This window comes from Thunnus albacares, chromosome 17 (assembly GCF_914725855.1).
Source record: "Thunnus albacares chromosome 17, fThuAlb1.1, whole genome shotgun sequence".
Classification (NCBI taxonomy): Eukaryota; Metazoa; Chordata; class Actinopteri; order Scombriformes; family Scombridae; genus Thunnus; species Thunnus albacares.
The window spans coordinates 20,837,081-20,861,503 of record NC_058122.1 but is presented as its reverse complement, the minus strand read 5'-3'; the positions used below and the strand labels follow the sequence as shown (position 1 = coordinate 20,861,503).

Here is a 24,423-nt window from a genome sequence, read left to right as displayed (position 1 = left end):
AAAGGAGGTGGTGAGGTGTGAATAACGTGAGCACCGACTCCCAGGACACAGTTGCCTCCCTCTGAGCCCTCGCCACAATAGAGACAAGCAAGGCTCCCTGTCTCCTTGACTGCCTCTCCCTCGTAGGCACGGCGGCAGCAACAATGAAAGCAGGATTCCCTCCAGAAGCGGGACACAAAAGGTGCTCATGTCCTGCGTTTGCATTCACTCTTCGCTTTGCCTCATCTGTCCAGTGGTGACAAGGTGCACATGTTGACAAATGAGTGGTAAAAGTGAACACACTGTGAGCAGTGAAGAAGAAAAAGATCCGGTGCTGCTTATAGTTCAACCTCCTCTGTACAGACTGCACAGTCACAAAGGGATAGAACTCATATTTTGTCTCATTAACTATAAATCCTACATGCTTTTTTTAATTAAGCCAAGCATTTCCAAAGCATACAATCAATTTCAATACTCAGTGAAAATCAACTTGATGAGATCACATGTCAAAACCTTGTTTTAGAGCGGTACTCTTTTGTTGTTTTGTTGATACTGACAGATCTGAGGTTTGGCTCCTGAATAGTAACATTTTAATGCAAGATATGACAAGATTTACATCATACTTTTCACAACAACCATCCAATGTATAACACTTTTCTGCAGTGGTCCCGCAAATTTTTAGATGTTTGGGCTTGAAGGCACCAGCAAGAAGGGTCTAATGTCCACTATAAGACTGTGTAGTTTGATTTCCACACTACTTGCATGCAGAAATGTAGGAAATACATCTAAATGTTAATGGTAAGCTTTGGGAAAATGCCAGTTAGTTATGAACCGTAGACATGATTTGTAGTAGATAAGGTTAAAACATGCAAAACTGTAGATTTAAGCTCTGATACATCATTTCCTGTGGGTATAAAGAAAGTTTCCACCTGAATTTCATTTGGATAAAAAGTAGGTATAAACTCTCAGTAATATGTGGTGGTACGCTCATTGCTCTGTTGTTAAGGCTGATAAAATGGGGGCGTTTTTAAATGGAAGTCTTGCCTTGTGCAGCTCAAACACTCTCGTGTGTCCCCTGTCCGTCATGCAGCTGCTTGGCAGAGGGAGAGCTGTGGTCCGTCCACCTGGCAGTGAGCCCAGTCAGACTCAGGAAGTGTCTGTGTGGGGGGGGTGTGGGGTGCGGGGTGGGGGTGGGTGGGGGGGGGTCAGAGGGTGCAGGCACCCCCCACTCCATTCAGCTCCCCACCTCAAAGCATTAGTAATGCATTCCTTCAGTCCAGCAACAAGCAGGGTAATTCAATTTCCTCGACAGTGAGGCCGTGTGAAATTTCATTTGCATCTCTGCTCTCTGTGTGCAGGACGGGTTGTAAAAACTTAAATGCCGCCGTCATGCTTTGTTTGTTTACTGCTTTGTTTAGTTCGGCCCCCACAATAAACAGCGGGGAGCCCAGGAGATGATGTAATCTCTACATTCATCTCTCGAGACAGAAAATAACTCAAAAGATCAGAAAAAAAAGCATTGCATTTCCTGCCAAAATTTGTATTTTTGATTGCCTAAAAACCTTTTTTAACCTTTTAGTGCATATTTTAACTGAATCTGACATTGTAAAATCCATTCCCTCTCTTTCTTTCATAATCCGTTTCAACACCCCAACCTTCCACATGAGGAGGAGGTGTTTGGGGCAGCAGCAGCAGCAGCAGCAGCTGGCCGGCGGTATGAAGGAAGCTGACAAAACCGGACTGGTGGCCCGGTGTTGACACTGACCTCTCGCCTGCTGTCGGCCCGGAGAGGTCAGACACACAAGATAGCCTTTTTTCCTCTCAAGCTGATCTCTGTCCAAGTCTGAGGTCTGTCACTGCACTGCAACAGAAATAAACACCAACATACATCCATTCTTTCTCACGGAAACGCTGCTAAGGCGACATTCAAATCCCCTGAGCAGCATTAAACTACGATATACTTCCCCAACTACTGTTTAGTAGAAAAAAAATGACACATGCCTCTTCAGTAAATTATGGGAACAACCAAGCCGGCAGTGGAAGGCAGCAATGTTATGCTGCTACCTAGTGTCTGTTCCTGGTCAGGATAGATTTACCCAATAATCTGAAATCAATAAATCAAACAATCTGCTGATGTACAGTTAAGGTTTAATTTTAAAACACAGCATTCAAGCTCAATATAACCACAGGTTTTACATGTACACATTTTAAGAGATAGCAAAAAATGATGTATAAAATAAACTGATTACATCTACAGAGATTTTTTTTCAAAAAAAAACAAAAACAAAACAAAACAAAAAAAACTCAAAGAAAAATTTAAATCTATTTACCATATTCACATTAATGAAGCAACACATGTTCACATCTGTGCTTGCTACAGATTCTAAAATGAAAGAAAAAAACTACAAGCAAATCAAATAGAAAAAAAAAAGAGTTTAAAAATGTGAAATAAGCTTAAAATGAATTTTAAAAAAGTTAATGTCAATTTTTAGCGACTTTTTTTTTTCTTCATTTTAAAAATGTTTGAAATCTGTACAACAGCCTTTTGCGTAACAAACAACAAAGAGAATATGACTACTACCCCAAAAACAGAGAGATTGCATCAGTGTAATGTTTTACAGAGCGTAAATGATTTGGAAAAAAAAAAAAAAAAAAAAAGTCAGGCTCATTTTCTCATTTGATTGCACAGGCAACCAGGAGCTATCAACTTTACAAAACAGGCCTAAAAGTAAAAGACATTTAAAAAGATATTCAGATAGTAAAAAGTTTGTGCTTCACTTGTTGGCACAGTCTCAAACACACATACACACACACACGCACACACACACACACACACACACACACACACACCTCTTGTACTGATCACGATGCACATCTAAGAGAAGCGAGTTGAAGCGGCAGCAGTAGTACAAACATCTCACTCCACGTATGAAGGATCGTCATGCTTCAACGGGAAAAGGAGCCCGACAGATGATAAGAGAGCAGAGGCTAATCAGGCTAATCGCAATCCCTTCACAGCATCCACTCACCATTATCTATTTGTTTTTTGTTTTTTTTTGTTTTTGTTATAAATGCTAAAACACATTTGTGAGACACTGCATTGCCGATGCATAAGGTTTCTCTTTGAAATTCTCCTACGAATTGTGATATGCGTATTTTAAAAATCACATAAACTTGCATTAAGACATCTTTTGGGATAATCAGTGGGAGGATTTTTCTAACTCTAAAGTGTCGCGTTTGGTCGAGAGAGAAAAAAAAAAAAAACGTTGCCGTGCAGACTCGAGGATGTGTGTGGACAGTTCCTAGTTCTGTTAGGGGGGGGAGGTGAGGCTTTACGACTGAGCAGGAACATGGAGAGAATAACAAGCAGTGTGGTGAGGAGGGAGCTGCAAATCATCTTAAAAAGTCTGGAGTAACGTTGCACAAGACTCCTCCTGTGATTCACCATCGGCTGCATGGAGCTGTTAAAAAAAAAAAAAAAAAAAAGTTTCTGCTTCCAGTAGTATAAAAATCTCTCATTACGCTTCAATTTTTTTTTTTTTTTTTGATGAACGTCGTCATCCCGCTGAGACTCCTCTTGTCAAGACAGCTGCATCGCCATCGTGCAGCTCATCTTTGTCCTTATCAAATCCTCTGAGAGCATGTGCCAGAATCAAGTTCACAGCTTCGCAGCACTCTGCGGTTCAAAATCTGTTACAGTCACTGCTGTGGAATAGTGGCTCATCTATGTATTTAAAAAAAAAAAAAAAAAAAAAAAAATGCCACAGGAAATAACAACTTTTTCAGATTTCGGAACTGTAAGACATGCAATACTGCAGGATGACTGGTCCCACACATCAGGTTTAAGACAAAATCCAACAACAAGCCGATGTAAAAAATAGTATTAATGTGTTGTGCACGTGTGATATACAGTATGTCAACATTACCTGGAGGAAAATACAAATCTTACTGGTTGAAATTAAGATTTGCATCGAGTTCCACAAGCAGAAAACTGACCTGAGGAGCTGAGATGTTGCACTGTACAATGACTCTATACTATGATGATGATCTGTGTTGAGTGTAATTCTGTGAGAAAAGGATGTCTACACTTCAGGTGGGAAAGAAAACAGTAGATACCTTCTTCCCATGTTCATGTGTAAGGCGTTTCTCTCAGTACAGTACTTTACAAAACAACAACCAGTAGTAATCAGTGTTATTGTCTATGAGCACTCCCAGAGTCCTCAACACTGCAATGCCTTGTTAGGTGTGACACCGTGAATGTTAATGTGTAGACAAATGGAAAAAAAAAAACAAAAACTGGAGTGTATGTAAGTCTGGGCTCCGTCAGAATCGAATTCCCAGCGACGACGACGCTTCTTGCGACGGTAAACATCAGCCGGAGAATGTAGATATCGGAAAACAAAGCTACGAGAGACTAAAAAAAACTTCCACTTTCTGGTTCGTGAGATGAGTTTCTGCAGGATTTCCTTCAGTTCTGTTTCAAACAACCAGCAAAAGCACATTTGGTTTTTCCATATGGAGTCGAGAGAGACAGTTAATGGTGCGGGGAAGCAGACAGTGGAGCGTGTGAATAGAAAAAAAAAAATCATCGATGAGAGGAAAAAAAGGACTGACTGAACGACTTCGGAGACGTCAGTGCTGCAGACGGGACGAGTCCAGTGTCGTCTAGTGCGCCGGAGGGTTGTTGGGATCTGGTCGGCTGTTGGCCAAGTACTTTGCCCGCATGCTGGAGGTGTACTGTGGACGAAAACAGAAAATGCTGCTTTATAGTTTATTACAATTAGCCCATGTCACTTTTATAACATAGTTTAAAAACACAGTCCATGTAGGATTTTCTCTTTATTATATGACTTGATTGAAAGATGAAGATTTCAAAGATTTTTATCTGTTGGAACGGCAAACAGTTTCAGAGGCTCAGTTTTGTCTTTTGGACCCAGTGCTTTGCAGAGCAGGAAGAAAAAAACCCTTTTGTTAAATAATTCATCGAAAGCAGCAGTGGAGAAACATAAAAATATACATGCATCACAAATCGCTACTGAGTAAATTCTACACAGATTACCTTTCAAACTAGTTACTCCGCAGTGCTGGAATCTAAAGGGACCTTCAATTATTCAAATATACAGAAAGAAGATCACAAAAACAGCTACAGAGGATGAGGACATCAGAGGAATTGTAGAAATATACACTGATTTTAGAGGAAGGTTTTTTTTTTGTTTTTAACCTGCGTGCACATCGGCGGGGGCCAATCATTCGTAAACATTTATGATGCACCCATGCTTTCTTTAAAAAACAAAAAAAAATACAGGCGATACAAGCACAAAAGGAAGGCTGCATTTCAAACTCATGTGAAAACACTGTTGCTTTTCCCTTCAGAGCCATTTGGACAGCCTGTTGAGGATGTGAAAGCTGAGCATCGGCACCGATATCGGCTCCAAGAAACGACACGACTTACCTTGGATGTTAAGAGGAAAGATGTATCATTAGATATTTACCTGAACTACTTTCTTATTCTGTGTAGTATACCTATGTAATATTTGTTAAATTGGTGTGTGTTTACCGACTATTTTTATAGTAAAACCACCACATAGTGACAGTAGGGAAAATATAAGGAAATAAAAAACGCCGGCTGAAAATATTCTGTATTCTGTATTAAACTTCCAACATGACAATTAAACATATTCGGAGACATACAGAAAAGGTGGTGCTGTTGCTTCCCTGTTGTGGTTTTAAAGTGTAATATAAATGGTTTTAATTCATATTCGTTCACCCTCGAACCCAAGAATCAAAACAAAGAAAATCCACATGATCGGTGAAACAGTTAAACGGCTTCTTAATTTGACGTTGACTTGTCGCTGACTCATAGGTCACAATGAGCCTCAGGGCAGAGTTACAGCTTCACATGTTCCTCCCAATACATCTGTGGTGCAGAGGGGTAGGGGGACATGCAGCCCGGGGCCACAGGAAACAAACATCAGGTGGGACACCAGGTGGGACACTTAGCAAGAGTCAGGACAGAAGAGGGGAGTGGTGGTGGGGAGGAGGGGAGGTCCAGCAGCTCATGGTGGGACCTGAATAGAGGGTGAATAGAACTGGGTTTTGGGAGGTGGTACAGAGGAGGAACAGGCCAGCGGGGGTGGAGGAGGCGGGCATGTTTTGTACCTGTTAGCATAGCAGATGAGGTTACCAAAACGATCTTGAACTCTCCGAAGGCTTTAACTGCCAGCTGAGACCGCTGTTACTGTCCGCGGCAGTCAAATACAACTGTATGGATTCGCAGGGAAAAAAAAAACGACAAGAAGAGAGTATAGAGAAGATACACAAAGCAGCGTCTAGGTCCAGGCAGACACACGGACACCAGGGAGGGCAGGATCTCTGGTGGAGGTTCAGGCCAACGAGGGGGGAGGGGGGGGCAGGAGGGAATGAGTGAGGTTGGCTTGTGATACAAACGCTAACATCGCAACTTTTATCAAGACAGAAAACACTGCCATCAAAGATATAAATGATGTCATATGACAATTTGACACTTTACTGATCCGTGCAGGTTAATTGTTTTTTGTTTTACCTGCTTCTTCATCAAAAAGGTTAAGTACAGTGTCACTGGCAGGGTGGATGCTCATAGAAACAAGAGCTTGAGTTAAAAAATGCCATATATTAAAATGGGTCCGATGATATTGAGACCAGGGTACTATGTTGATAGAATCAGTCCCTCATAAAAGGCTGCCAAATGACCTGGAGGTGTTTCTACAGTTCTTACAGTTCTTATGTTTCCACTTACCGAGGGGGGAGGAGACTCTCGTCCTATCAGAGGCGTGTTTTCGCAGCGAGAGTTTTGGAAGTTGGCATTCTGAGCCCTGCAGAATTAAAAACACACAGTAAATCAGGTATAACAAGCAAAGAACTGAAAAAAAAACTCGACATAGTGCTTTGTAGATGTGAAACAAAATATTGCATATGTGAAACTCGCAAAGTCAGTTTGCAGCATACCAAGCGCCTTCCGCTCTTTATGGAGTTTAGAGGGGTGATTCACCCCCCTCCCGGTTTCCCCTAACACTGAGCTTCGCTCATGAGGCAGAGAGCTTTGGGTTTCACAAGCATCACAGCTGGAGAGCAACAGCTGCATCTCTGCCGGCCAAGGCATGACTTTCTATAGGAGAGCTGAATTCCTCTCTGGGGACGTATAAACTGACTCGAGCACATGAGATATCTAATATCAACCACACTGAGGAGAACACGGGTTTTCTACTTTGCACCGAGATTCAGAGAGGTTTAGGGAAGTGGCGACTTACATGTACTCTGTCACAGGTGCGTTGCTGACGGTGTGGGCGGCAGCGGGGATGGAGGTCTCGCTGCCGTAGCTGCTGCCACAGCTGTACAGACTGGGCATGTGAACGCGGTACAGGTTGTCGGGGTTTTGCCTTCCCCCGTGGCTCAGAGACTCGTCCTCGCTGTCCTCCTCGTTCCTGCAAAATAATACAACACCACGCTGTCAAACCGCCACCAGAGGGACCCCTTGTGCCATCTAACCGATGACAAAAGGAGGTGCCACGTGGTCACATTGTGTTCATTCTCAGTCACGTTTTGATTCAATTTCATCACTGCCCGAGGGACAGGAAAACACGATGAATTCTCCGCTGTTTAAAGCACAGACAATGCACTTTTCCTCTGACCTTAATGGAACTGAACAAAGACTGTAAAAATAGTCTCATGTATCTGGTTCAGCTTCTACAAGAAAATGTAAAACCCTCAATTTACATGATAACAATAAATTGTCAAATTAAAGCAGTCGCCTACTTTTGCAGAAATAGTGTGACTCTACTTGTTTCTTTTCAGACAATGAAGCACAATAGTGTATATAAGATAACACTAATGCACTGAACAAGGTCTGACTGAACACAGCAGCAATGACATCATGGAGCCTGTCTCCCTCTAGTGTTCATCCCACAGGTTTCTACTTGCATATCTAACCCTTAACTTACATTCAGTACATCTCACATCACATTTACTTACATCTGCATATCAGAGAAAAAGGTGACATATTAACTACACTAATAATACTCTCACATTTAATATAAAATCTAAATCCTCTATAATAATCTGCCATTTCAAGCTATAATTCCGGATGGGGTGAAAGGAATTAGTGTGCACGCATCATTACAACATTAAAACAAAACAAGCTTAGCAGGAACCACTGAGGAAAACAGTCTGCTAGCGTGTAAGCCTTTGCTTTATAACAGGAAGCTCCAGCTGAGATCAAACTGATGAACATGCCCCCCAATGGTTAGGAGGGATCAGTTAATTATGTGGTGCAGCTGAGCTGTGCCTGGGAAACCACTTTCCTTGTAGCGATCCTGCAAAACCTTGTCTGCTGCTGATAGGACAAAAGAAATTAGAATAATTTCACCCCCTCTGCTGCAGAAAATGACACCGGCTCACGCGGTGGTTATGATAGATTTAGGCCAACTCTGTGCAATTACTCGGGATAAGGGGAAGTAATCTATTAGAGGAAGCAGCTGGAGCATTCTGGACATGTCCCAGAGGTAAACAGAGCCAACCTTGAACAGCAAACAAACACAAATTTTTACACAAACATAATCATGTTTCCTTATCTGTGCAGATTTATACTGACTTACTTTGCCTGCTTCATTCCCATGCCATGTAAAAACAAGAGCTGAAGTGGTGAAAAAATGCTGTAAACCCATAATTAATTGATAGGCTTATCCTCTTAAACTATTTCTCACTGTATACACAGTCCCAGCAAACAAACTCTGCTTAAAAGCTTTTGCGCTGCTTCCTGTGCATTGTGGTGAGAGTTTCTGGACGAATGTGGGAAGTTAGAAGTCTTACCTCTTTTTATGCCAGGTGTGAGGCACACTGCAGATGATCGAGCTAAACATGAGAGCAGTGACGAAGGAGAAGAGCACGAGGTAGATGAGGCCTTCCAGTCCATCATAACACAGTCCTGTCATGGCCTGGACGTAGTCCTGAGAGAAAAAAAAAAAAAAGAGAGGTAACAGTGTTATTATAGCAGGTATAAACACATCAGATCGATTAAATGGAAAAGTCTAAAGCATTTTAACAAAACACAAGGAGGAAAAAGTAAAACAAGAGGTAGTAAATGCTAGAGTTGCTTGAGTTTCAGTATGTGGATTCTAAAAGGGTCTTTAAATGCATCCGCTTTGATTTCTCATTTAAACTAGGTCAAACCAATGAGCTCACAGTTGGCCTACTAGAAGAAAAAGCGCTGCGTTTTTACCTAGCGTTTGAAAAACAGCACTACACTCTACATTATCATGACTGAGAATCTCCATTCTGTAAAAAACACTGCACGGGGCTGACACACACATTGCGTATTCTACTGAAGATACTTTAATTTTCATGAAATAATAAGGCTTTGGCATGGTAACAGGGTAGCTGCTTGAGAGTGAAGGAAGAGCAGAAAGGGAACAAGAGTTGCACATGTGCACTTGGAATTTGGACGCCACCGAGGGACAATCCTCCAAAGCATAGAGGCTGCCAAGTACTCGTCATTCAGCCAGCTTCATAAATGGTACATAGCCAGCATCAGTCGGACAAGAACTCACATACAGGAAAGCAAATGTTATTTATAATGACAGGTGTAGTCAGCTGCATGAGCATAAAAGAAGGGTTGCTTTTATACAACTAAGCTGCGCTACATAGATGTCACAATAGATCAGTCCCCAGGCGCTTTTTGTAAGAGACGTGGAGCAACGCTACAGTGAGAATGTCTTGGTTTTGTAAGTCCTCTTGTCCCAGCTCACCATGTGCAGGCTGCGACAGTCCACCAGGGCGGTGAGCTGATGTAGGCTGATCTCAGTGGTGTTCAGTATCCCCTGGATCTCCTCCAAAGTTCCCTGGAAATGAATGAGGAAAAACAGTATATTAGACCTGTTGAAAGAGGCTTAACTTTGGCACCTGGGGGATGTAAGAAGTCAAGAATGACATAAAAGAAAGCAAATAAAAAGTGAGCCACAATTTTTTTTCTGATAGTGATTAAAACACAGATTATCCACTCAACGCGCATTTATCTAGGATGTGTCTTTCATCAATATGCAACGCCGCACAGCAGCTTGAGCTGAAAAGGCAGATTTTAATGTATGATACATTTTAATGGACTGTCTCCCTTCTTCCTTCTGTTCTCATTACGGTTCCAGCGGAAAATGTGTCTGATTGCCTGATATAAATGTTTCCACGACCTCAGCACATTTCTCTGTGTGGGTATGTGAAGTCAAATATGCCTCTCTCTATTCCCAGTGTCAGCTCTCATTTGTGCCTCAGTCAACACAGTGTAAGGACCAGCACTGGACAATACCGCAGTGTTGTATTGACAAGGGCCAGTGAAAGCCTAATGCAGCAAAATGGACATAATGCAGGTCCCAGGTGGGCCGTCAGCAGATCTTTATGTGGGACAGGTGCACTTCACTTCTCTGCAGGTCAGTCGTTTGGTCCCATTCACTGGGATATTCTGTCATCACAAATGGTACAATAGCACAGGACAGCTTGCGGCCTGGTGGGTAAGTGTGTATGGTAACGGCTAACCTGTAACGTGGCATTTTACAGGGAAGAGTGTATCGACACGGGGGTTGGAGACGTACCTTAGTTTGCTTATACTCTCTGGTGGCAGAGCGCAGCAGTTCGGACACGTCGTCCTGCATCTCCACTAATGCTTTGTGGCTGCCGGAAAGCTTCTGAAATAAAAAGTATAAATACTGTAGCAGCACCAGAACATCTCAACAGTATTTCAAAACAATCATAACCAAGAGCCTTCGGTTGCTGTCTCCCTTTGTAGGTGGTGGAAGCACGCTGACAGTTTACAGATGTGAGCTGAAAGCCTTACATATTGTATATACTGTATCTATATATAGCTTCTTTACAGCTGTACTAACAATAGATGCCTGGACTTGAGAAACCCTCAATAGTTTTGATTTATTTATGTAGTTTGGAAGGCAAAATGTAGGTAGACCATTAAGGTTAACTATAGATTCACAGCGAATTGAGTTTCCACTTCATTGTAACATCCTTTGAAGCGAGCAAATGCTATCAGTACAGACAACAGGAAGAGCTGCTGTGCATCAGTTTTCCTGCTGGTTGAATGGGAAGTATTGTACTTTTGTATGGAAAAAAAAAAATCCTTCTTTGAGGCAATGGGAGTGACTCATTGTGCCCAGTTATGCTGCTCGCCAATCAGAGGAACATACATCATGCAGAAAATATGTTTATAACATTGTGTCTGCTAGAATTTGAGTATTATCAGCATTACATGAATGTTGAGCTTCTAAGCTAACGGCCAGGCAGCTTACATGTATTTGTCTTAAGGGTTGGATGGTTTGATTTGACAAATTAAAAACTCAAAACATGCAAAACCAAATTTAGTTTCATATGCAACAAACCTGCTGGAAGGGGTTGGTTTGTTCCAAATTGCAACTAAGGTAGTACTGCAGGATATCTGTAAGTAAAGAGGACAGTGGGAACAGAATGGAATATGTTAGCAGAGACGTATAAATTCAATTAAAACAATTATTCTCACCACCAATTTGAGGGTTATTAATTGTTTAGTTTGTCAAAAAAAATGAAAAAAATGAAATCACATTTTCTCAGAGCCCAAGATAAGATCTTCAAAAAGCTTGTTTTGTCTGACTAATAGCCCAAAAATCAAAGAAATTCAACTTAATATCATATAATACAAAGAAAAGCAGCAAATCCTTACATTTGACAGTTTGGAACAGATTAATTTTAGGCTTTCTGCTTAAAAAAAAAAAATGACACAATTAATTACTACTACTAATTACTATCATAATAGTTGCTGATTAATTTTCTGTTGATCAACTAACTGATTAATTGACTTATGGTTTCAGCTCTTTTCACTATGAATAAAGCCCACAAAAATGACAGCCGATCTCAGAAAACGTGGATCTTGTGGGGCTGAGGAAATGTGGATCCTGAAACCCAGATGCTATGACATTTCAAACAAATGACCCCGATGTCCCAGTAACTCACTATTTCTCAACTTGGATAAACTGCGTGGGGGGGGGAGAGCAGTCAGAGCTTTGTACACAGCATTTTTTTTTCAGACCACAGTGAGCACAGTGCACCAGTAGACCTCAACAATGCAACACTCTGCAATCAACAGCTGTATTTCATTCCAAGTTCATTCAGTCATACAGTTCGAGAGCTAATCTCATAATTCTGGTATCTCTTGTTTCAGGTTGAGTTAGGTTTCAGCTACCACTATTTTGTTCTAAGAAAGAGGCCGATACATAACCATTTATTATTTTCTAGCTCTGTCTGGTTGCGTTCCCTGCTGCCCTATTAGAGTTTGCCTGCTACTTTGCACCTGCTGAGCTAATCCTGAGCTCTGCAGTGAAATGTTCCAAAAGCATAAAGTTCACACGTGCTGTAATAGCATAAATGAATGTATTTTTTCCCCCTAGACACAGCCACAATTAAGCGAGTGAGAAGCTTAGGTATAACCCTTCTTACTGCACAGAACCTCCTGAAAAACAGCACAAAGAGTGGTTGCATCATCTCGAGGTATTGTTAATTACAACATGACCAAACTTGTATGCTGTTCACAGCACACCACGAACCCGAGCAGCTTGTAATTAAGGTTTTGGACTTTCTCATGCCACTTCTTCCTACTCCGGTTCCTTTTTCCACTTTATGGTATGAGTGGGAGTCGATGAGAAATCCTTAATATGTGATGGTATGACTCAGAAGCTACAGTAATGTCCACAAATACAAGCTGCGAGAACACCGCCGACTACTTTACACATGGTGTGAGTGACGTGCGGACACACTGCTGTGTCAGGAGCTTCTTTCCCACACAGTTGAGCAAACTAATGCGGACAGAATTTCCGGTGTAGAGTGCATATCTAGCAAGTCTCTGTCGATCCAGCCCTCACATATACACCCACACACATAAATATCAGGGGCAGCAGATTTCCTGAAGTCTGACTTGGTTTGGATGGAGCTATAGATGCCTCATCACAGGGCTGGGCTTAGTTTCACTTAGTATCAGATACAGAAGTTAATCTTGCTGCCAATGTACAGCGGGTTGAAAGAAGACACATTTATGGCTAATAATGATCAAACAAATATACATTTCAGGAAACAATTTTATATGATTCTTTTGTTACTTTTGCCACTCTTCCATTTGTTCTGCCCACATTTCAATGACAAAGAGTGAAACTTATGTTACAATGACTTGGACAAGACCAGAGTTATTGTTCTGTTCTACCAACAGATTGATTATCAGTAAACCACGGCTTGATCGCCCACCAGCTCATCCCACCAGGTTTAAGACTTTGGCAGTGTAAGAAAGTCAATACAAATTTAGTTCAAGTCCCTGGAGCTTTCTCAAATACTTCCTGAGTATTTTGTTATAAGAAGTTTTCCCAGCATTAGGAAATGCCAATCAAACTGGACTAGCATGTGTTCTAGAGAAAGACCAAGTATTGCTTATGTTGTTTTAAGCCTTTATAAAGGTTATTCAGGTTTACAAATTTTGATTCAAAATACAGTGAATTTTAATTTCTGGATGATATGCATCTCTATCAAAAGATGTAGCTCGTTGCTGTCACTGCTGCTTTTTATTCATGAAGTTTTCTATGAATTAAACTATCAGAGAAACAGAGAAATACTGTCTGCAACATGACAAACTACACAGATTAACCCTCATTCTCTGTTTGTATCGAGACCAACTGTCAGAGACATAATTGTGAAATGACGAGAAAGCAGAGGAATGAAAAACAAAAACAACGAAGGCTGTTGAAATGATGCACATGCAAGAAAACATCTAAAAATATCAACAGCAAACCAGGGAAGGAAAGCAATAAATCTACTGTAGTAATAACACACTTCTGTCTTCTATCCAGAGATTTGGATTTTCAAGCAGGCAGAGCAGCAAAAAATATACTAAGTAAGATTTTACCTTCTCCAAGGCTGATGTAGGTAAAAGTAACCTTAATCATGTGCTACGTTTTATATTAATTTGCGCTGTTACCGTAATAGCAAAGTGCTTAATGCCTTCTTCAAAATGAAAATGATTTCTTGGAACTGCTGAACAGTTAACATGTGTTACAAGACTATAAAAATAGAACGGCAAACCCCCATACTGCATGAATCAGCCCTGAGGCAAAAAGCTTCATATCTGCAGCATAATACAGTCCAGTGAATAAAGTAAGTTGGTGCTCGAGCTTCAGATGAACCGAACATCACACGACATTTATAGCTGATACTTTGATTTCAGCTTTGAACTGGCCCGAAAGCTCGGTTTGTGTATTTCAGCAATCAGCATATTATCAGGAAGGGAGTGGAAAAAAACTGGACACTGATATTAAAAAAAAGCTATCAAGTAAGCAGGAGTACTTTGTGTTTTTTTTTCTTTCCTCCAAGCATCATATCATCTTTTTCTTAAGGACTGAGGAGGGATGCAGAAAATATATTGTGTCTCTGATCCTCTCCTCCACTGCTCTTATCTCCCTCGTACACTCACTCACTCACACACACACAAAGACCAGAGGCAATATAATTTCTTCTTTTACACGCATCCCATCATGGGACAGATTGGGCAATTACCAAAATGAGACACGTTAGCGGCTTCTGCACTGCTTAAATAGGCAGCCCATTGCCCTTTGACACCGTTGCAGATGTGGCAGTAATTTTTAGAGGCTTTTTATGGGCCATGGGGAGGAGATTTAACAATTCAGCCTAATGTGCCCTATCTACTTAGAGATGACTAATATTCACCGTTTTAAAGGGCCCGACCGAGCGAACACAAAACCGGCTCATAACAACATTGTAGTCAAGATATATATGAATGACACATAATATATGTGAGGCATACCTTGATTGATGACTCCGTACTGGTCTGCCACTTTGGTGACATATGTGTCAGGAGCAACACAGAAGTCACTGGAGGTCTGGAAAACAAACAAACAAACAAAAAGACAATGACAAAGACAGTTGTGGTGACATTTTCTCTGCATGCTAACAGCTTCACGACTTTAAATGTGCCGTCATCTTTAATGGAACATGTGAGTAACTGCAGCTTTAAAAAACACTTTTACAATGTGACAGATTGTGTCTCAGCTGAGAGCGATCACATAAACTGCATCCAGCACATTTAGGTGTCGACAGTCTGATTCATCCGCAGTGGAGGAAATCCTCCGCACTGATATTTCAATTGCTTAAATATAGATTTACATTTGACATTTCTCAACTAATCTTAATCATTTTTTGACGAGTCTTATTCTGATATTCTGGTTTAAAGTAGTTTTGTCCTCCATAAAGCAGCCAAATTTGCTGCTTTAGTCTTTTGTGAACAAGGGCTGCGATATTATGGCTACAGTGCTAATCCTAATTATTGTTTGTGATCACATGTTTTAATCACCATCATTAATCTTCAGGATTTCTAGAAAACACTGAGTGACAAGAAAAATAAAGAAATCTTTTAATTGTAATGCAACTAAATACAACAATTCTGTATCAAATACAACATTTATGAAACATCTACTTATTATCTCAACTAATGCAGTAGTTTTAACAAATCTTTAATTAAGGTAGTATTTGTTGAAAGGTTATTGCCTTGAATTGCATCATACAGGTGTTTCTGTTTTTCTTGTTACTTGTCACATTTGATCAACATCTTAACTTTTTTTTACTGCACTGATTAAGAGAAATAAAATACCCGTCCGAGGCCAAACTCTGCAGTCAGTGGTTGTGGACACAAAAATTGGGTTATCCAATTACAGGCAATGAACTGTGAGGCTCTACCTGGAAAACAGGATCATACTCTGACTGAGAGACTTACCGCAGAGACGGCCAACTCAAGCCCCAGGGAGGCCCAGCTGATTACCAGGGCCACTACACCAAACAAGCACACCCTGAGGAAGGAAAAAGAAGTTGTAAAGTTGAAGTACTTTTAACTGGCAGTGTAAGAGCAAGACCATTCACACGTACTACCAATTTCATATAAAGCAGAGGGAGATATACTGAAGTTGGTCTTTAGTATGCTTCAAGCCTTGTCACGCATCCCATCGGACCAGTGTTTTTTTGTAAGTATGACACCAGTCTCACCTCCAAACACTGTATTCAAATTGTGCATGTTAAGGTTGAACTACAGAGAGAACAGAGGGAGGAGGAGGTAGAGCTTTTACAGAAGGAGCTCAGCAGACCCATCACCACAACAGATTACATATTATATACATTATTAAAGACAACTGCTGCTAAATATTGATGTGCTGGAAACACTATGGGGAAAGTGTGGTGTAAAAGAAACAAAAACAAGCTCAAGAAACGACTGGTTAAATCACTGCGGAGATATAAGAAGTATAAGACTAACCATTGTTAATAAAGAAAACAATATAAAGCAATTGACCAAAAGCATTGCAATTAACTTACATACTAAGTTATGCACATAGTATAACTTATTATGTGCAAATTAATTGTGTGACTACAGATGATATGATAAATTAATGTTCATGCAATTTCATTGGCAGACTTTACTGTATTATTTTTAGCCCATTATGTGCAAAGAGCATTTTATAGCTAATCTCCTGAATATAAAAAATAAAGGGCGAACCTGTGGAATTAAGTGTGTCATGAAGTGTCATTAGTAATAACCAAAATGTTGAGGATGGTGTGATGCTTGTGCTAAATGAATTGTGACTGGGCTGATATTTTATAGAGCATGAATTTAACTTGACTAAACTAAAATGACAAGGTGGCCCTGATGAGTTGGGGGGGGCTTTCATGTACAGTAATTGCCACTCGTTCAGTGACGACGCCTAAAATGATTTCCCAGGGCAGAGTCGTTTTTCCCTTAAGTGCTCTTGTGCACATGATCTCGTGATGAGACTCACCCTATAAGCGTTCCCTTGGAGTTGCGAATGAGGCCAAACAGCACCAGAAGGCAGATGAGGACATCGAACAGTAGAAGGCCTATGTAGCCCAGCCACCTGTGAAGACAAATGTCCTTACCGACACAAGGCCAAGAGCAGCACAGCATAGTAACTCTGAATGAAAAACGTCTCCATCTTAACAGCGAGCTCAATAATCTAAACACAGAAAAGTAGAGTTCCTATCATATAAACAATTTACTAGTCACTGCAATGTTGTGCAACTGCCTCATGGAGTCTGGACACTCCGTGAAAACACAGCGAGCCATTTTGAGAAACCCTGTGCTGATCAAATTTGCATATTCACAATTTTATGCACATATGTATGCAAAGTCAATACAGCCCAGAGGGATGCCACAACACAGCCTTCGACATCTTCTAACACAGTGGAAAAACTCAGGCAGGTTTGAGATTCTTAGTGAGTCAGCTGCCTAATGACATGCTGAATAAGTCAGATTCCCTTCTTGTCTTGTTGTCTGTGCTCGCCTCTGTTTCCTATTTTAGATTCACTCCCGGTTTTAATTCAGACACATATCAAACAAACGCAGCCTCTGAAAACACCGTCTCACCCGGGAAAAGATCAACTAACTCTCAACCTTTCAACAATATATGAACTCAAGAGTTGAGTGACAGTTTTCACAACAATGTAAATTATGGTGATGTGGTGTGTGTCTGCATTGAAAGTTTAATAAAAAGGGATGTAGCACACACTGACACTCATAACTCTGCTGCATCAGTCTCAGATTGTTGACAGTTAAACTTTTACTGCAGAAAATAAAGCGTTGATGATGATCCAGAAACTACTCTCAAGACAGGCATTAAATATGAGTTTTATTTTTCTTGTATTACTCTGTGAATTTGAATGATAATGCTTGGACTCCACTATTACAGTCTTACCTGTACCAGTCATACAGCTCAATCTGGACGGCCAGCTCCTCCAGGGAGATGTTGGTGTTGTCCCAGAAGGGAATCTCCACCATCTGTCTGACCAGCTCGTCCAGCTGTCCCTGCAGCTTTTGGATGATGGACAGGTAGTCCGCATGCTGCGCGTACTGGACCTCAAGCTGTTGCAGATTGTCATCTACCGTCTGGTTCAATGAGGATGTACTATCATCCACCTAGACACAACACAGGCATAAACAAGGTCACGATGGAGTTCAGAGAGGAAAAGGAATTCACTACACGTCTTTTGTGGTAGGGGAAACCGGGAATGCTCATGGCAGAAGGGTTGTGAATTATTAAATATGTTGGTGTAATTTGTGCTCTCAGCCTTACCAGCTTCTGCACGCCAGTGATTGTGCGGTTAGCATGGCGCAGGGAATACGTCAGTCGATTCACTCCATCACAAGTCTCGCCGTTCCCATAGAAACCGACAGCAATGCCAGCACTGAGGGGAAACAAAAGAAAGGGAGGGGAGACAGGGTGGTGAGGAGGAGGGATTAGCTAAAAAAGACAGAGAGGAGACAGAGAAGAGAGCGAGCGAGGGAGATAGCGAGGCAGGGAGAGAGGCGTGTGAACTCCACATTAACCCTGTCGGTTCAGACCCCAGTCAACAGGCTCCTTTCAGTTCCAATAGAAAGACTCCATACAGAACCATGGAAACACGGAGGAATGGACCAGCTATGCCCCAAACCCCACACTAGGGCTGACAAAGGCTGTACTGAGGCAGGGGATCGGCTCTCATTTGCACAGACAGGCCTCAGGTTGCAGAAAAACAGTTCTGACAACTGCACTGGCAACATTTTCTATAGGTGCATGAACTTAAAGAAACGTTTTCAATAATGGGACGATTTTGTTGTGCGCGACTTCTGATATTCTATCTTGATGTATGATAGAGAGTAGAAGCTACTGGCAGTGATATTGCTTTGTATGTCATGTGTATTTCAGTGACAGAAAAATCAACGCCCTTTCTGCACTCTGGGAAGCAATTTGAAGAGAGAGGCTTCTGTGCCGATATCTCTTCCTGTGTTGCAGCTGTTGGTCTTTGTGCTAACACCCATCCTATGCCAGAGAGAATTTTATCAAGTGGGGATGATGATAAACGAATCACTTCAACCCAAGTCAGACCAGGCTAACAGCACTCAGTGAATCAATGGGTTCTCCCTCTTCCTGGACGGCTGCTAATCTCTTCCTCTCACACTCTGCAGTGAGAAAGAGGTGAACGGGAGCGGTGTCACAGCAAAAAAAAAACACAAAACCAGCCTCCCTACTGGCATGTGAACCTGTGGAAACTCTTTACTGCTCTTTCAATATTCAGCTGACAAAAAACAAAGAAAAAAAATTCAAGATAATCCCAATATCCTCATAACAGTCGTGCAGTGCTTTGTGGAGCCAAGCATGGACTCTTTGTCGAAGAACAAAAGCAAAGCAAAACAAAAGCACAGAAATGTCTCATCTCTCTAAACTCCGTTTTCCCTGCTTTCACTATAACGCATGTGCGCGTGGGTACAAGCACACACACACACAGATATAGTGATTGTAATGCAGTTCTTGTACTCATCAGGTCCCCACGCTCTTTGTCTTACTCTGAATCAACCATGATGGCTCTCCAGTGGCCCATCAACAGAGGGAGGAAAACAGGAAACAAATGCAGTGCTCAAGGATAGATAAAGCTTTGTCCAGATGGTAAAGTTCTCACACTTCAAATATCTACATCAAAAATAAAAATGAAGCCCATGTAGCCTATATCTACATCCTGTCACTCCTCTGGTCTTTGGGCTTAAAGTGTGCACACATTCAAGTATCATTTCCCTAAGCAAATTGTGCACATTACCTGATAGTGTAATGAGCATGCATCTGATTTCTTTAAAAACTATGATGCAGTTAATAACTCATCCATTAACCTTTGCAATAACATTTTCAGGCTGTCAGGCTGGGTGTAAGTCCTGCCTTAGATGTTCAATTTACAGTAATAAAAGTTCTTTGGATTGCTGCTGAGAATTTATGCCTCGAGTTGTGAATAAATTTGACCTGAGCTAACAGTGATTCTGGACTATTTTGTGTGATGAAGTGTGGTCATTTGCCAAATTTGAATCAGGTTATTCAATGCAGAAATATATAGAGGAGTCTGCGATACTGTCAAGGCTCTGCAAACGTGGAGATTTATTGATTTTGACCACTGTGGATGCGGTAAAGGTTTACAATTACACTTACCTGCAGACGAGTGTTGCGATGATAACACACCAGGCTGTGCAGCAGCAGTCTGCGTTGGGCTGGTCTTCACTTTTGTTCCGCTGGCAGCACAGCCAAATGGAATAGAAAAGCAGGAACAAGAGGTCCAGAGCCAGACAGGCAAGTGCCAAACCTCCCAGTAACAGGATTGACTGGTGGAGAGAAGAAGAGGGTTAATGGAAACTTCATTGCTGACACCACTTTCACGTCAATAACGGCGGGGATAGTGACCTTCCAAAGAGTCCTGCGGAGAAACACTACACAGTATGCTTGAAGAAGAGCGATGAGATTCAAACATGTTGTCTTCTTATCTGCACATTATATTAAAAACCACTTTTACATTTGTCTTCATCATTATGTAAACTTTGTCATCTATATGCACAAAATTGGTGATATCCGCTAGAGGTTACAATAGTCATCTTTACACACTGGCAGAATTTCAAAGCCAGCAGTACAGTGATAAAACTGTGATAGTCAAACCTCCCAGACAACAGCAGCATGTCCTATGTAGGTCAGACAGAGGGCATGTGTGTTCACTGTATACTCCTGAGGATTCAACGCTAGGGAAAATTTCCATTCTTCCAAAAAAAAAAAAAAAAAAACAAAAACAGGGTTGCTCTTTTTGTTCCGTTTTTTCAACAATGCATCACAGTGAGTTACTGACACACCCGAATGCAAAGGTTGTTGTCTTGTTCAGGGCAAAGATTGAATTCAATCTTGGAACAAATTGCAGACTTAAAGCATGTACTTAAACCAAAATATCTGGTGAGACTAGTCCTGTGTCCTGACAATATTTAGTATTTACTGTGATAAAAACAAATAACAGACTGCTCAGACACAAATGCCATTAAATGACATGGTTCTTGCATGTTGCTCTGCACAATTAAGACAGACAGGGCTCACTGAGTGCAAGAGAAGTCCAGCAGTTGCTGTTCCATCATCATCACATAGTCCTATAGTGAGCACCAACTGGTCAAGGTTTTCCCTGAAGCCTGAATGAGTGCACTGCATTGACAACAATCTGTCATCACAGGGGGGAAATAATCATGGTTTAGCCTGATGTTGACCACTTTGTTTTGCTCTTACTGCATTAAAAAGGTGCAAAACAGATGGATTAGTTGGGAATTCTAATAAAATGTACATAACAGTTTCATTCAACCATTCTGTGGCCACTGAATACCCCCCTCCTTTTAAGACTAATGTTGTTTACATTGAACTTCTGGCTGTACATACTGGGCACCAACACAGTGGCAACCATTATTATCCAGCCAATGAACCTTTCCTGTCCTACCAGGAAAAGGCTCTCAAATATACCTCAGAGAGCTAGACAATAACAGCTGTGAGGTGGTACAATGGTGAACTTTATCAGCAAATGGAATCCAGTGTCTCCTCATTTTGTTTAAACTATGGCCCACATTCTCCGCTAAATGAGTCATTATCAACTTAAGAAACCTGACAGGTGATATCTCTCATCTACGTAAATGAGTCAAAGCAAAACCAGACTCTGTGTACTTAAACGCTTGAGATTACTTTCATTTTCAGACATGGATGTCTGTAACAGCTGTAGCACATCATCATATGTTGATCCATTTCTAACGAATCATGATTCACTTCTGGATTTTCTGAATCACACTTCCACTTAAAAAAGGGAAATGCTTTTATTTTCGAACTTGTAAACGACACTCGAAAATCACCTACGTCTGCCAAGTTGTGTTAAAAACTACCCTTTATTTCTTGTGATTCTCTCTGTCCTCAGTTGTCTCCGAAACTACAATGCTACATGTTCATTACCCAGTCTCCCACAGCCTTTTAAAAACCACAATGCCACAGAATATTTGGTACTGACGCATTTTCAAAAAGGAACAGCATAAAACAAATGAATTAACGACAATTGTTATTGTTTTGTGGTTGAATGTACCCTGTAAGTGATAGAGTATAACTCTTTATTTTGCCTGTTGCATTATAATAAAATGGAAAAAAAAAAACTTCACATTACCAGATACTGGATAAAGCTGAATGGACAATTGAATTAGATGTTTCCACAGAATTTAAGTATACCCTATCATCTGACATATGGTCATATGCTGACTAATGCTGTTGCAAAGTATCCTGTATTTCAGATTTTCAAGCTGACTACTCACTGAGCTACTTCCCTGAATCCTGAGGATCAGAACCACCAACTGAGGGGTAACAAAAACTAATTGCATCAGCATAAATGAGGGCATATGAAGGGAGTGTTACACACACGCCCAAACTACCATTGTAATAAGGAAATCAAATATCATTAGGGCGATTCTCTTAAATATTAACCATGTGATCAAATGCCATGCTGTTCTCCCCTCCCCCAGTCAATGCTGTTCATCAGACTGTGTGGTCCCCTTCCGGACCCCTGCTGCTGGTTTAACCTCTTTAACCTGAGTGGTTTTTTTAGCAATGGTATATATATCATATGCATATTTCATTATCGATTAATGTTGATTGTTTTCTCGATTAATCAATTAGTTGTTTGGTCTATAAAATGTCAACCACTGTTTCCTAAAGTCCAAGGTGACACCCTCAAATGTCCATAAACCAAAGATATTCAGTTTACTGTCATAGAGGACTAAAGAAACCAGAAAATATTCACCTTTGAGAAGTTGGAATCAGGACATATATCATAAAGAGAACAATAGTTGAGAGGCTGACTAGGTCAACTTAGGTGGCTTGGATCAGACTATATAATGCCAGCTGGCTGGTGTCCGGAAAAGGTCGAGACATGGATATAACAGCTACACACAGATGGTGACATGGATCAAAAGATAAAGAGAAGGAACAGGTGCAAACAGGTCACTGAGAGAAACACATAATTTTAATCTCAAACTTAATGCTGCAGGCTTAGAGAAAGTACGGTACACCATCATATCCCACTTATCATACTAGACTTGAGGGTGAACACTTGAGTCAAACTGATAATGAATGAAACATTAGTTGTAAAGATCCCTGAAGGCATGTATATGCTGCCTGGGAATCCCAACCTCTAGGAACACTTGATACGATGCAAAAAAAACCCAACAGGATTGAGGTCATTTTACCTGTTGATATGTCCAGTCCTCTGGTTGGAAATCACTGCTTGTTTGCTCGAACTTTAAGTTGAAATGTGGAAGTCTGTGTAGCAGGTTCACCCACCATGGTGGAGAGTAGCTCACCACTGCTGCCATGGCGAGTTAGTTAATAAATGTCAATTGCGATCCACTTAGCAGACAAGCAAGAAAGGATGCTTGAAACTGTAAACAGTCAAGGGAGTCCACTTCATACAGCGTGTCTGTATAAGGGATGAAAAACAAAAGCAGAAGCAGTGTTACTAAACTAGTATAAGAAACCAAGCTAGTACACGTTAAGTCATATTACTACCTAATTAAGTGTTATTTCGTACACATGTCTTTATTCACCCAATTCATAATTTTAAAGCAGTTGATACATAGATAACTATTTAATAATGTTAGTTTCACAGACCGCTAGAGGAAAGAAAAGCTGGGAAACTTGACAAACGTAGCTAGCTACTGCTTTATCTTGCTAACATTAACTAGTAGCTATAGCGTTAACCAAGGCGACCTGAAGCTTAGCTAGTCTGGAGCTAGTTAGCTTGTTAACCTGTCAACTCGAGCCAATGTTTTGTCGCTAGAGGACATCCTGTTGTATTGTTTACTGTTAAAATCAGCAGTGTCGCGGTTCATTTAAATTGCAATTAAAACACAGTTTTTATAGCAAGCCATACCCGCAATGTATCCAGCGTTAACTCAGCTAACGTTAGCCGGTTTAGCTGCTGGTTAGTTCAGTCCACGGAGACTCGGGCACGGAGGCGAATAACAACAAGAAGTCTCTTTTGTTCCACTTGACATTCTGGTCTGCGGTTAGTTACATCCTGGTTTGTCGAGTTTGTTATTCCTCAGTTCATCTCTTGCAGTTTTATTCCACCGAAACAACTCAGACAAGCCCCCTCCGACACTATCACCTCCATCCAGAGTGGAGCCAACACAGCGACTGTTCACGACATTCACCCAGCTGGCAGCCTACCCGGCCCGGCCAGAGCACAACCGCCCTCACCGGCATAAAAAATGACCCAGTAGCGCCACCCAGAGGCGCCCTAGTGTTGGATTAATGAGAGGTTCAAGTGCTGTTAGAAATATTGCGCCTGCTTGTGGACTGCATTTGCAAAATTAACATTAAAGTGACGAGCATAGCAACATTTAGCAGGTGAATTAAAATCTCAGTTTTTTGTCCATTCTGAAGCTATGCCTCTTCATTTAAATAGTATGACAACTATAGTGCAAATATTTTATTTACGAGTATAGAAACACAGAAACTGGAATATAGGAGG

At 41.1% G+C, this 24,423-nt stretch overlaps 1 protein-coding gene across 3 annotated transcripts; it reads right to left on the bottom strand.

Moving 5' to 3' along the window:
- Window positions 1-2,110: 2,110 nt before the first annotated feature.
- ttyh3a (tweety family member 3a) lies at window positions 2,111-24,164 on the bottom strand. 3 transcript variants are annotated; one of them, XM_044330681.1, is made up of 16 exons: window positions 23,821-24,164; window positions 23,138-23,367; window positions 20,049-20,218; window positions 18,171-18,282; window positions 17,793-18,013; window positions 16,860-16,955; window positions 15,809-15,881; window positions 14,843-14,918; window positions 11,388-11,443; window positions 10,593-10,685; window positions 9,759-9,851; window positions 8,824-8,960; window positions 7,266-7,439; window positions 6,755-6,830; window positions 6,139-6,240; window positions 4,723-6,047 (listed from the first exon to the last, which is right to left on the bottom strand). In XM_044330681.1, exons 2-15 carry the CDS (start codon window positions 23,261-23,263, stop codon window positions 6,160-6,162), a joined length of 1,584 nt encoding a protein of 527 aa, XP_044186616.1. In that variant the 5' UTR covers window positions 23,264-23,367; window positions 23,821-24,164; the 3' UTR covers window positions 4,723-6,047; window positions 6,139-6,159. The 3 variants fall into 3 exon arrangements, with proteins under 3 accessions (XP_044186617.1, XP_044186616.1, XP_044186615.1); XM_044330682.1 differs by lacking the exons at window positions 4,723-6,047; window positions 6,139-6,240 and adding an exon at window positions 2,111-4,716 and having other exon boundaries at window positions 23,821-24,163; XM_044330680.1 differs by having other exon boundaries at window positions 4,723-6,240.
- Window positions 24,165-24,423: the final 259 nt, after the last annotated feature.

What these genes read in the sequence shown, in the direction of transcription:
- ttyh3a (XM_044330680.1), bottom strand. Translation starts at nt 23,263, where the DNA reads ATGGCAGCAGTGGTGAGCTACTCTCCACCATGGTGGGTGAACCTGCTA. An exon ending in TCCAAGGGAACGCTTATAGG is followed by an intron (nt 15,882 to 16,859) that starts GTGAGTCTCATC and finishes TTCCTTCCTCAG; the next exon opens with GGTGTGCTTGTTTGGTGTAG. An exon ending in AAACCAACCCCTTCCAGCAG is followed by an intron (nt 10,686 to 11,387) that starts GTTTGTTGCATA and finishes TTTTTATTTCAG; the next exon opens with AAGCTTTCCGGCAGCCACAA.